At 44.4% G+C, this 12,788-nt stretch overlaps 1 protein-coding gene across 1 annotated transcript; it reads left to right on the top strand.

Annotated features, from left to right (window-relative positions):
* The first annotated feature begins 6,759 nt into the window (after positions 1-6,759).
* On the top strand, positions 6,760-11,399 carry LOC124550790 (glycine-rich cell wall structural protein-like). The gene is made up of 2 exons (XM_047125514.1): positions 6,760-6,777; positions 10,146-11,399. Exons 1-2 carry the CDS (start codon positions 6,760-6,762, stop codon positions 11,397-11,399), a joined length of 1,272 nt encoding a protein of 423 aa, XP_046981470.1.
* Positions 11,400-12,788: the final 1,389 nt, after the last annotated feature.

The following is a 12,788-nucleotide window of genomic DNA, read 5'->3' on the forward strand; positions in this document are numbered from 1 at the left end:
GGTACAAGCGAACAAAGCAACGTCTGGATGCTTTTCCCTACTCTTTCATTGTACCGTTTGTGCTGCGTGTCTAACGACTTCGTTGTCGGCAGCTCTGCTTTCTTTCATTTTTTTGCGTGTTACCGTTCTTCTTAGTGTATTTATTACCCACAGCAAGCAACCGGAACGTTTTATACAATGGCGCCTATTACACCTGCGACTGCAGCACTAATGCTAGTCATATGTTGAAATGAACAGCTATACTGGCTCTGCTGTTATACTTTTGTCCCTCGGATCCTGCAGCCGCTGAAGTGGAACTGCTTAATGGATAACGAGTACCATTGGCAGTAATATGCCAGTATTGCCACAAATGCGAAATGTGTAGCCATACGGAGAAAGCTTTAGCAGGAAGAAAAGTAAATGGTCTATGACACTGATGATTGGGAGACCGTGAGCCGCCTGTTCAGGAAAGCATTTCCGTCCTCTCGGTGTTTGGGAGTTGTATCTTTTGGTATCGTCCAAAGGCTGCTGTACCACAGCACAGTAGGCAGCTCACGTCGATACCAAAGAATGGGAGAGGTTGAAGATGGCACGCCCTCAGCACAGCAGCACCCTCTCTCAGAAGTAAATATAGAGCCGAGCTTGGAAGCATTCAGCCTAGTTCATGACCTGAGCTCAACAGTTCAACATGATACAGTAGGAGGGTTGGGTTGTTTGCGGAAGGAGACCAGACAGCGAGGTCATCGGTCTCATCAGATTAGGGAAGGACGGGGAAGGAAGTCGGCCGTGCCCTTTCAAAGGAACCATCCCGGCATTTGCCTGGAGCGATTTAGGGAAATCTGGGAAAACCTAAATCAGAATTGCCAGACGCGGCATTGAACCGTCGTGCTCCCGAATGCAGATCGTCTAACCACTGCGCCACCTCGCTCGGTGACCCAGTAGGATTAAAGTATTATTTCAAGGCGTAAACGTACTTTTGTAAATGGTGAATACTGACCTTCCAGAGAAGAGTTTTTTAATTAGTGCTTGAAGTGATGTTTTAACAGTCAGTGACAGTTGTAAGTTATCAACCACTCTTGTGCCAAAGAATGGTATCAGATTATGTAAATCTTTCAATCGTTCATGTAATAAAGTGAAATACGCTGAACAGCCAAAGAAACTGGTACAGGCAAGCATATTCAAGTACAGAAATTTGTAAACAGACAGAATACGGCGCTGCAGTCGGCAACACCTGTATAAGACAACAGGTGTCTGGCGCTGGTGTTTGATTGATTACTGCTGCTGCAATGGCAGGTTATCAAGATTTAAACGAGTTTGAACGTGGTGTTACAGTCGGCGCACTAGCGGTGAGACACAGCATCTCCGAGGTTGCGGGGAAGTGGGGACTTTCCATACCATCATTTCACGAGTACAACATCAAATCTCCGACATCGCTGCGGCCGGAAAAAGATCTTGCAAAAAAAAAAAAAAAAAAAAAAAAAAAATGGTTCAAATGGCTCTGAGCACTATGGGACTTAACATCTGCGGTCATCAGTCCCCTAGAACTTAGAACTACTTAAACCTAACTAACCTAAGGACATCACACACATCAATGCCCGAGGCAGGATTCGAACCTGCGACCGTACAGTCACGCGGTTCCGGACTGCGAGCCTAGAACCACGAGACCACCGCGGCCGGCTAAAAGATCCTGCAAGAAAGTGGCCAACGACGATTGAAGAGAATCGTCCAACGTGACAGAAGTGCAACCCTTCCGCAAACCGCTGCAGATTTCAATGCTGGGCCATCAACATGTGGTAAGCGTGCGAACCATTCAACGAAACATCATCGATATGGCCTTTCATAGCCCTTAATGACTGCACGACACAAAGCTTTACGTCTCGTCTCGACCCGTCAATACCGACATTGGACAGCTGATGACTGGAAGCGTGTTGTGTGTTCGGAAGAGTCACGTATCAAACTGTATCGAGGGGAATGCATGTGTACGAATATGGAGGAAACCTAATGAATCCATGAACCCTGCCTGTCAGCAGGGGACCGTTCAAGCTGGTGGAGGCTCTGTAATGATGCGGGGCGTCTGTAGTTGGAGTGATGTGGGACCCCTCATACGTCTAGATACTACTGTGACAGGTGACAATTACGAAAGCATCATCTCTGATCACCTGGATACATGTCCATTGTCCTTTCCGACTGACTTGGGCAATTCCAGCAGAACAATGCATCATCCGACACGTCTAGAGTTGCTACAGAGTGGCTCCAGAAACACTCTACTGAGTTTAAACACTTTCGCTGGCCGCCAGACTCCAAAGACATGAACATTATTGAGCATATCTAGGATGCCTCGAAACTGCTTTCCAGAAGAGATCGCCACCCCCTCATACTCTTAAGCATTTATGGAGAATATCCAGCAGTACCTTGATTTCAAACAAATGATTACAGAGCATTTGTCAAGGGGCTAAGAGGAACAACATACTGAAGAAGAAGATGACAATTATGAAGAGGTGAAGAGTATTGCCTTCGCAATCAGCTCACTTTCTGTAGCCCATTTCCCAGAATGTTGAAAAATAGCATGAGGTACAAGTAGACTTCGCGCATTTTTGCCTGTTATCGACGTTGATACTGGCGAGATACAGGTCCCAAGGATTTCCAAATTTTAGACATTGGTTTAATTTTGGTAAAATAAAGCTGACAAAGTCACGCTGGCGATAGGTGACAATTATTATAGTCATAAATAGTTTTACATTCAGGCCGTCTGGGTCGCAATGGTAAAAGTCTAACACTACACAGGCTAGTTTGCTAATGTTTGTTTAACTTACAACTTGAAACGACGTATCTACGTCCTGTGGTCGCTCCTGGATATCTGATGGTGGATGAATTCCGAAGCGCATCATATGAGTGTAAACGCATCCTTTGCCTGATGTTTGACTTTTACCATCACACCTAGCCAGCTTGAATGGAGGACTACTCTTAGTCTTAATTTCAAGTTTGACGTCGAATAACAAATGATAAAAGAGATATTTTTTTAATGTGATAAAATTACGTTAACCATTTGCTGTTTATTTCCGATACTTGCATTGTAATACCTTACTTCTTGCCAAATTTCAACATTGTAGATCAAATGGCTAAAATGGCTCTGAGCGCTATGGGACAACTTCTGAGGTCATCAGTTCCCTAGAACTTAGAACTACTTAAACCTAACTAACCTAAGGAGATCACACACATCCATGCCCGAGGCAGGATTCGAACCTGCGACCGTAGCGGTCGCGCGGTTACAGACTGTAGTGCCTAGAACCTCTCGGCCACTCCGGCCGGCGTAGATCAAAGGGCAGTATCCTACAGTGTTTGACGAATGAGATTTCGAATATCAAATGTGTGACATAAATTGACATAAATGGCTGTACCTTTTGATTGCCTTGACTTAGGCGCTTACAGTTATTACACCGCGAAGGGCCTGTAGGCCTGTGGTGTGACATATATTCAAAATTGATACCTCTACTCCTTCCTACGAGAAGGGGTCATAACACACGGAAGAACAGAGGGTCTTACAAAAAAATGACAAAAAATTTCGTGAGATAGAATTACAAATTTACAGTTTCTGAACTTTTTTCTTTAGGTTGTACTCCGAAGTCTTGATTCTTGCCAAATGTCATGATTATAGGTCAAGGATTTCGGTGTGTGTGGTTGCGTGTAATAACATATGTGACATAAATGACCGTATCTTTTAATTGCATTGACATAGAAGCTTAAACATTTTATACCGGCGAGGGACATCAGACCTTAGTTTGTGACGTAAATTTCAACTTGACATGTCTACCAGTTCCCGAGAAAAAGTGTTTTTAACCGTCGGGCTGACGGACTGATGGCCGACAAAGCGATCATAAAGGGTTCGGTTTTACCGATTACGGCACGGAAACCCATAAAAGAAGCTTCTAAGTCCACTCACGCGAAAGTTATGACCATTTATATCACATATTTGCAAACTCGCACTCATCAAGGTAGAGGGTACTTGGAGTTGAAGTAAAATAACGAAATTTGACGAGAAGCACCACAATCGAAGGAAAAAACATCCGAAAATTGTCAATTTGTGACATTAAAAAATATTTTATCATTTGTCGTCAGACTGTCTGTCCATCCGTCATTTTTTCTCAGGACCCGCTAGACGTATGAAGTTGAAATTTTATACTGAGGTCTATAGTCGTTTAAATTTCCTTTACTCCACATGAATGGTCACAAAAATTTTTGTCGTCAGACTACTGGTTTCGGTCTTTAACGGGGACCCTTCACATCTGTTTTATAACAACATTTTGAAAACAGATCTGAAGACGTTCATTATAGACCGAAATCGGTAGTCTGATGACAAAAAAATTTGTTACCATAGACGTGAAATAAAGTAAATTTATTCTATATTCGGGTCACTGTTTCATTCGTGACCATGTCACAACTTGTGAAACTATAGACATTTGGTGGTGTAAAAATGTTAAGCTTCTAAGTCAGCGCAATAAAAAAAAAATACTGACGTTTATGTCACTTATTTTGTTACTCGAAAACTCACTCGTTACAACCTATACGTTACTTACACTTGAAGTGCAATCATTAAATTCGACTCGCAGAATGTTTTCACAGTACAAGTAAAGAAAAGAATCCGAAAATTGAAATTTAAACATTCTCGAAAGTCTTGAAATGCCTGGGCCCGATAACTTACCAGTACGCATATAATAGGCAAGAAACGCCGAGACCTTCGATTAGCAGAATGAATGAACTGTCTACATACACTGAAGGGCCAAAGAAATAGGCATGCGTATTCAAATACATAGATATGTTAACGGACAGGATACGGCGCAGCGGTCGGCAACACCAATCTAAGACAACAAGTGTCTGGCGCACTTGTTACATCGGTTACTGCCGCTACAATGACAGGTTTCCCAAGATTTAAATTCGTGTCGACATGGTACTATAGTCGGCGCAAGGGCGATGGGACATAGCATCTCCGAGGTGGCGATGAAGTGGGCATTTTCCCGTACGATCATTTCACGAGTGTACCGTGAATGTCAGGAATCCGGTGAAACATCGAATCTCCGACATCGCTGCGGCCGATAAAAGATCCTGCAAGAACGGGACCAACGACGCTGAGGAAACTCGTTCAACGTGACAGAACTGAAACCTTTCCGGAAATTTCTTCAGATTTCAGTGCTGCGCCATCAACAAGTGTCAGCGCGCGAACCATTCAACGAAACATCATCGTAAGTGATTTCGGAGCCGAAGGTCCACTCGTGTTGTTGACTGCACGAGACAAAGCTTTACGCCTCGCCCGGGCCGTCAACACCGACATTGTATTGTTGATGACTGGAAACATGTTGCCTGGTCGCAACAGTGTCGTTTCAAACTGTATCGAGCGGATCGACGTGTACAGCTATGGAGACGACCTCATGAATCCATAGACCATGAACGTCAGGGTGGAGGCTCTGTAATGGTGTTGGACGAGTGTAGTTGGAGTGTATGGGATCCCTGATACGTCTAGACACTACTTTGACAGGTGACATGTACGTAAGCTTTCTGTCTGATGACCTACATCGATTCATGTCCACTGTGCATTCCAACGGACTTGGGAAATTCCAGCAGGACAATGCGACACCCCACACGTTCAGAATTGCTACAGACTGTCTCCAGGCACACTCTTCTGAGTTTAAACACTTCCGTTGGCCACCAAACTCCACAGACATGAACATTTTTCAGCATATCTTGGATGCCTTGCAACGTGCCTTCTTTCAGAAGAGTGTCCCCCCCCCCCCCCTTCCCCTCGTACTCTTACAGATTTATGGGGAGCCTTACTAGATTCATGGTGTCAATTCCCTCCAGCACTACTTCAAACGTTAGTGGTGTCCATGTCACGTCATGCTGTGGTACTTCTGCGCGCTCGCGGGTGCCCTACACGATATTAGGCAGGTGCACCAACTTCTTTGGTCCTTCAGTATACATAATTGAGTTTCTGCGGAACCCTCAGTGCACGAGTCCTATTCGCATCTGGCCATTCATTTAAATCTTGTAATAAGTGTTAATGTAAGTGCCATTGCCTAATAAGACTGTATGTAGTTAAGTTAACTACTGCATCTTCACTTTCTTTCTAGTGCTTACTTATACGCCACCAAGACGCAGTGTCCATTGTAATTGGCACTCGAGAAAATCTTTTTTTTTTTTTAGTTGTACAGTTTTTATGAATTATCTTTCTCTCTCTCTTCTGTTTAGCATGGACATAAAATGTATTTCGAAAAAATTCATGACAGCTGACGCTAGTTAAGTGTTAAGCAAGCACTTGCAACTAAGGGCATAGCTGTATCTAGTATTGTTCCTTAGAAATACTTTTTTTTGCAATAAGGAACAGGCTTTATGTTTACCTTCTACATCATTTCTACTTTGCTCTTTTCTCCGTAACTGAGCACCGAATTTTTTTTTCTCTGTCCTTCGATTTCTACTTGCACGTTTTCCCTGCCCCTAGACCCCAACCGGTGCCTGCGTCGCCCGGGTGACCTTCTTGCCGAGTGCCGGGCAGCCCGGCGCATCCAGTTTGGCGCGCATCTCGTGCAGTTCCGGTAGCGACCGTAGGGGGACCGGGCGGGGCTGTTCTGGCCCGAGTGGGCTGCGGCTGGCCAACTCTTCCCTTTCTCCAGGGACGCGACCCGACAGCTGGTCTGGCGGCAGCACGTGTTCTTGGGTATATATAGCGGGGGTCGCGTCTGAGACGGCATCAGTCGCCTCCTCTCGCAGCATCCACAGCACGCAAGCAACATGAGGACGACTGCGCTGGTAAGTTTGCGACGTCCCTCACGGATCAGTACACGGACCAACGAAACTCTGGAAGTGTCAGCTGTAGGAGTGAAACTGAGCAACGCCACGACGTTCGCGCGGTCTCTTAGTACTGTAGGGATGTAAGAAACCGACCAGTTCAAACTGATGCCCTGTTTTAGTTGTGAACAGCCGTTATTTTTCGAAATAACAAGCGTTTTTCATTTTTTAGAGTAACCAAGTAAAAAACCGAAATAGCAATTAGTTATAGCAACAGCGCAAAAAATTTTCGGTTTTTCAATGAAACATTGTTTTCAAAAAAAGGAAACGGACAATTTTATTCCTAAAATATACAATGCTTTGAAAAGTTGTATTATTGTAGAAAATGGAAAACCCGATCAGTGCTGTGTCCATAACAATCCCAACAGAAATGTGTAACAAGCACACGGTAAAAAGGGACTGGCACAGCATTGTTGAGAGAATAATGTACCTGCTACCATGTGGCAAGGCCTACTGGATGGTGCAGTGTGGTAGACGTGCCCCATCTGGTTCATTTGGTAATTTCTCGCTGTTGTCGTCGGACATCAGTTGTATAACAGAATGCTTCCGTCCCTAGCCTGGTAGAATTTTACGAAGTCAGGCATCAGTGAAGCACAAAGCTCCATTTTCTTTAAAATATTAAGAACGGAAGAAGTCACAAAAAATTTGCGACATCATATCGGGAGAGAAAACTTAAAAAATTAACAACAGTTCACTCATAGTTTATTTTAAAAATTCTGGGAAATTACTAATAATCCGATAATGACAGGAAGAATTGGTGAAGAAGTCTATGTCGATGAAGATGATATTTACGAGTAAGAGGTTACTTTATAAGGGGTGTAAAGGGCAAATTAACCCGCCTCCCACTCTCTCACACGCTAATTTAAAAAAAATTGTCTAGCTACTGATGCGGAGATAATGGTTTCCATTCCCGGTGGGCATCTCGAATCTGTATACAATAAGGGAAGTCTGGAACAAGTGCGGTCACCCTCGCGGTGCTAAATCAGGAGCTGCTTGAATAAAGAGCCTACGAAACTGACAAGTAGGCAGCTGAAGCGATGTTAAATCGAAATTCTTCCACCAAACTGAGCGCCACGAGGCGTTGTAGTTATAGTGAGAACAATATGAGAGAAATCCTTGATGCTGAACACAGTATAACCAACGGAAACTTTTCATTTGAACGATATCTTCAGTTGTCAGTGTCAGTGAAATCCGCCAACAGCCGTGCAACTGAAGATGCTATTTTATTTTATTTTCAAGGCTACCAATTTCAGCAGTTCATTATGCTATCTTCAGGCCTACATGAATCTCTCCAAATAAACGAAAATGCCTTGCACAGCCATAAGTCACTGGCTGCGTGGATTCAATAGCGCTTCACTAGTGCTTCATTCGAATACTTGATGGCATCCTGATGTATCAGTTAAAGTCACGACATCTAGTGATTTATGACTGAACATGACATTTTCGTGTATTTGAAGAGATTCACATGGGGCTGAAGACGGAATAATGAAATGCTGAAACTGATAGCCTTCAAAATAAAATAAAATAAGTTCTAAAGTTACACTGGGACCAGACGATGTCCCCTGTCCATAATGGGCCAACTGAGATTTCCTTAATGGTCCTAACTGTCTTTATAGCCCCTTTCGACCTTTCACAGCCGTGATTTAAAACCCGATATCTCTAGGAAAGTGAAATGGGTAACATGGGTTAAGTAAATGCTAAATATAACAGGAATGAAAGCATTGAGTACAGTATCTACATACTCACCTTCTTTTCGTGTCAGATGACCGATACAGAGACAATTCCATCTTTATGAATCTCATTGTCTTTTCACTAATCAGTGCAATCGAGCGTTCACTCGTGTCGTAATATTTGCTCGAACATTTTCCATGTTCATTTCCTAATTTTTTGGAAGTAATTTCTTCTCGTATAATCGTACAAGACTTCTTCATTCGTAGATAGATCAACTCATTGGTTCTTAAACAATCTCCTGTAATATGAAGTTTCAAAGCTTCTAATCACCTCATTTTTAACTTCCCCCGCCACCCATGTTTTGTGCTCAACAAAGCTGGTTATAATTGCGTCTTCTTATAGTTATTGAAACCATCTTACGTCGTAATGGGACTTGATCTACGAAACTCTTCTAAGCCAATAACGCTTCGAATAAATCGGGAATGAGCTCTCAGATATGAGACAACAAAATTAAATGCATGATACAGTTAGAATCTTCGTAATGCGTATATTAACAATAAAGTAAGGAGTAACTTGGAAAGCTAATAACTCACAGAACAGTGGGGTAATGTAAATGGGTTTCCCTATGCTTCAATTAAAATAGCCATCAAACATATTCTTCGAATAAGACACTTTACTCGCCGGGTTTCAAAAATTTAGCATAATTAACCTGTACAAATGTCCATGTATATGTGATTGTACAAATCCTACTTATAAAACGCAGACTAAGTCAAAATTAAACAGAAAATCAAGATGCGTGTCCTAAGTAAATTATCTATCTGAGTATAAACCACACTGCTGAACACAATACGAGGTTACATGTTCACACCTATTTCCAAACGATCTGTGTACCATGCGCACCTGTGTGTTCAGACTGGCAATGACACTGTGTTTTGTAACACAACTTATATTCAAACATCCTGGCAGATTAAAACTCGGGACCTACTGGCAGAAGTACAGCTGTGAGGAGGGGGCGTGAGTCGTGCTTCGGTAGCTCAGTTGGTAGAGCACTTGCCCGTGAAAGGCAAAGGTTCCGAGTTCGAATCTCGCTTCGGCACAATGTTTTAATCTGCCAGGAAGTTTCATATCAGCGCAAACTCCGCAGCAGAGTGAAAATCTCATTCTGGAAACTTATATTCAGTTAAATTAGTGCCGCATTTGGAATACGTCATAGTATTTTCTCTTATTTTTGACTTCATGTACGATCTTCCAAAAGTTAATGTAAGGAAAATGTGTACATGTGCACTTTGAAGTGAATCTTCCATTAAGCCGGCCGGAGTGGCCGAGCGGTTTCTAGGCGCTACAGTCTGGAACAGCGCGACCGCTACGGTCGCAGGTTGGAATCCTGCCTCGGGCATGGATGTGTGTGATGTCCTTAGGTTATTTAGGTTTAATTACTTCTAAGTTCTAGGGGACTGATGACCCCAGAAGTTCAGTCCCATAGCGCTCAGAGCCATTTGAAACTTTTTTTTTCTTGCATTGAAATTGGCCAATAGTGGCGTATAACGTATATTATTCAAATAATATGTAGCCTCTGCGGAACTGTGGCTTCGTTTAAGGATGGCAATGACAGGTTTCATTCGACATGTTGCATGACACTGTTTCCTTTTTGGTTGTAGGTGTACCTCACAGCCGTGCTTCTGGCATCGGTCATAGCTGAGGATGCTGCAAAGAAGGACACCCCAAAGAAGGACAAGCGTGGTATTCTTTACGGAGGACTCGGTCTGGGCGGTATCGGGGTAGGCGGCATCGGCGGAGGCTACGGCTACGGTGGAGCCCTCGGCGGCGGTTACGGAGGCAGCTACGGCTACGGTGGCGGAATCAGTAGCGGCTACGGAGGAATCAGCGGTGGCTACGGAGGAATCAGCGGTGGCTACGGAGGAATCAGCGGCGGATACGGAGGAATCAGCGGCGGATACGGAGGAATCAGCGGCGGATACGGATACGGTGGTGGTATCGGCCTCGGCTCAGGCAGTATCGGATTGAGCTCTGGCGGCATTGGCCTCAGTGGAGGTGCTGGTGGGATCGGCGGAGGGTCCATTGGTCTTGCATCAGGTGGGGCAGGCATCGGTTCCCTTGGAAGTGGCATCGGTGGTGCCGGAATCGGCATCGGGTCAGGTGTGGGGGCTGTAGCAGTCGCTCCGACCCAGACGGTCGTCCAGACCGTTGCAGTTCCTGAACCCCAGCCCGTGCCTGTTCCAGTAGATCGCCCAGTCCCTGTTCCCCAGCCCGTTCCAGTTCCAGTCAGCCATCCTGTACCTGTCCCCCAGCCGTACCCCGTCCACGTGCCCCACCCAGTCCCCGTTCCAGTCAGCCGACCAGTCCCCGTTCCAGTGAGCCGTCCAGTTCCAGTCCCCATCTCACGCCCCGTCCCTGTCCCTGTGCCCCAGCCGTACCCCGTGCGAGTGCCGCACCCAGTTCCAGTCGGTGTCCCTCAGCCGTACCCTGTGACTGTCCCTGAACCGCGACCTGTACCAGTCCCAGTCCCTGTATCGACTGGAGTCTCCTCTGTTGGCCTCGGAAGTGGAATTGCTTCTGGAGGATCCTTCGCCGGTGGTTCTGGAATAGGATCTGCTGGCCTCATCGGTGGAGCTGTATCATCTGGCATCTCCGGTGGAATCATCTCGTCCGGTAGTTCCCTGGGTGGTGGATACGGCGGTGGATATGGAGGCTCTTACGGCTACGGCGGTGGATACGGTGGTGGATACGGAGGCTCTTACGGCTACGGCGGTGGATACGGTGGTGGCTACGGATCTGGAGGGGTAATCTCCTCTGGCATCGGTAGCAGCATCAGCGGTGGAAGCCTATCGAGCGGCCTGTCCGGTGGCTACGGATATGGTGGTGGCTACAGCAGCCATGCTAAGGTGTGGTAAGGTGCCAGCCAAGCAGCACTCTAACAGTTGTGGGTCATCCAGGTTGTTCCACTTCATCCTCCCCATCACCATCGAACCACCTGCAGTATCAAAGCAACTCAGTAGTCTCCATTGGCCCGATCCCATCCTTCACAAACAGTGACAGAGAGAATTGACAGTCGGTCGTAGGAAAGGGCTTCAGATCTCAGAAACAGATGGAAGCAGCTTTCTTTTACTAAAATCGTGCTGTGATACCAATTACGGATAACGAATGTCAATTCTTGTGGCTGTTTCCTTAGCCCCATTATTACATGTACTCATTATGTGTGATCATGTCATCTCCACGCTATTCTCATATGTTTACCTTTTCTTAGCACAATCAAATTCTTCTGTATTTTAGACATTTTCCACTTTTTTTGTATTAAAAATCAATCAGTGTGTTGTTCTATGACTGAATAAATATATATTTTTTTATTGAATCTTTGTATATATTTCCTTTCATTGCTCTAACGCCTTTATCCACATAGTGTGCTTTTCAAACTTGTTACTGAAAAAATAATGTGTTGTCCAACACAATCATACTAACTGTTACTGAAAGAATAATATACTGTCCGACACAATGACACTAACTACTTTTAAAACAGTAAGTAACCACACAAGGTGAAGCCGCAAACAGAAGTTTTGTCACGTAGGAGCAGAGGACTACAGCAGATAGCAATATTACATCTTCAACTTTTTTAGTCCTGTCTTCCTCAGTTGCGCGTAATATTATGGTATATTGATAATTTTTACTTATGGACCGTCTGACAGCAACTGAGTAAAACACAATTTTAGTGCCATACTCGTTTCGCCTTTATTTTCTGCAAGGCATCATCAGTGGCCTGGAACAGGTATATATGTTAGCTATTTAATTTACATTTTTGTCACTGTACCTATAGGTTATAAACAGTTCTGGTGGTTGGTATTTCCTATTATTGTTGTTGTGTTTTATTCAGTTCCTGTCAGACGGTCCATAAGTGACAATTATCAATATACAGCAATATTACAGTTTTCAACACTACCGTCAGCTGTAATTTCAAGATCAACTTTTTGGGAACCGATTTCGACGATACACTTCTTCATCAAGCCTTCTAGACCTATAGTGGGTGAGTTTTCCTGGAAGACTTCATCAAAAAGTCCCACGTTAAAATAGTCTCTATCCGCATCAGCTCGTGTAGTAAGCAACCACATCACGGTATACCGTGAACAGAAGTCACTTCTGTTTGGGGTCCCAACAGTGTGTTCCGATTTTAAGCGTAAGGAAATCACATTTCATTCGTAAGTATGCTCGTTCAAGCGATGCTTTCTTTCATATACGTGAATTTTTGTTGTGCTGGTTACTTTTACTGTAGTGGTTTTATATCTGTGATT

The sequence above is a fragment of the Schistocerca americana genome, chromosome 9 (genome assembly GCF_021461395.2).
Source record: "Schistocerca americana isolate TAMUIC-IGC-003095 chromosome 9, iqSchAmer2.1, whole genome shotgun sequence".
In the NCBI taxonomy this organism is placed as follows: domain Eukaryota; kingdom Metazoa; phylum Arthropoda; class Insecta; order Orthoptera; family Acrididae; genus Schistocerca; species Schistocerca americana.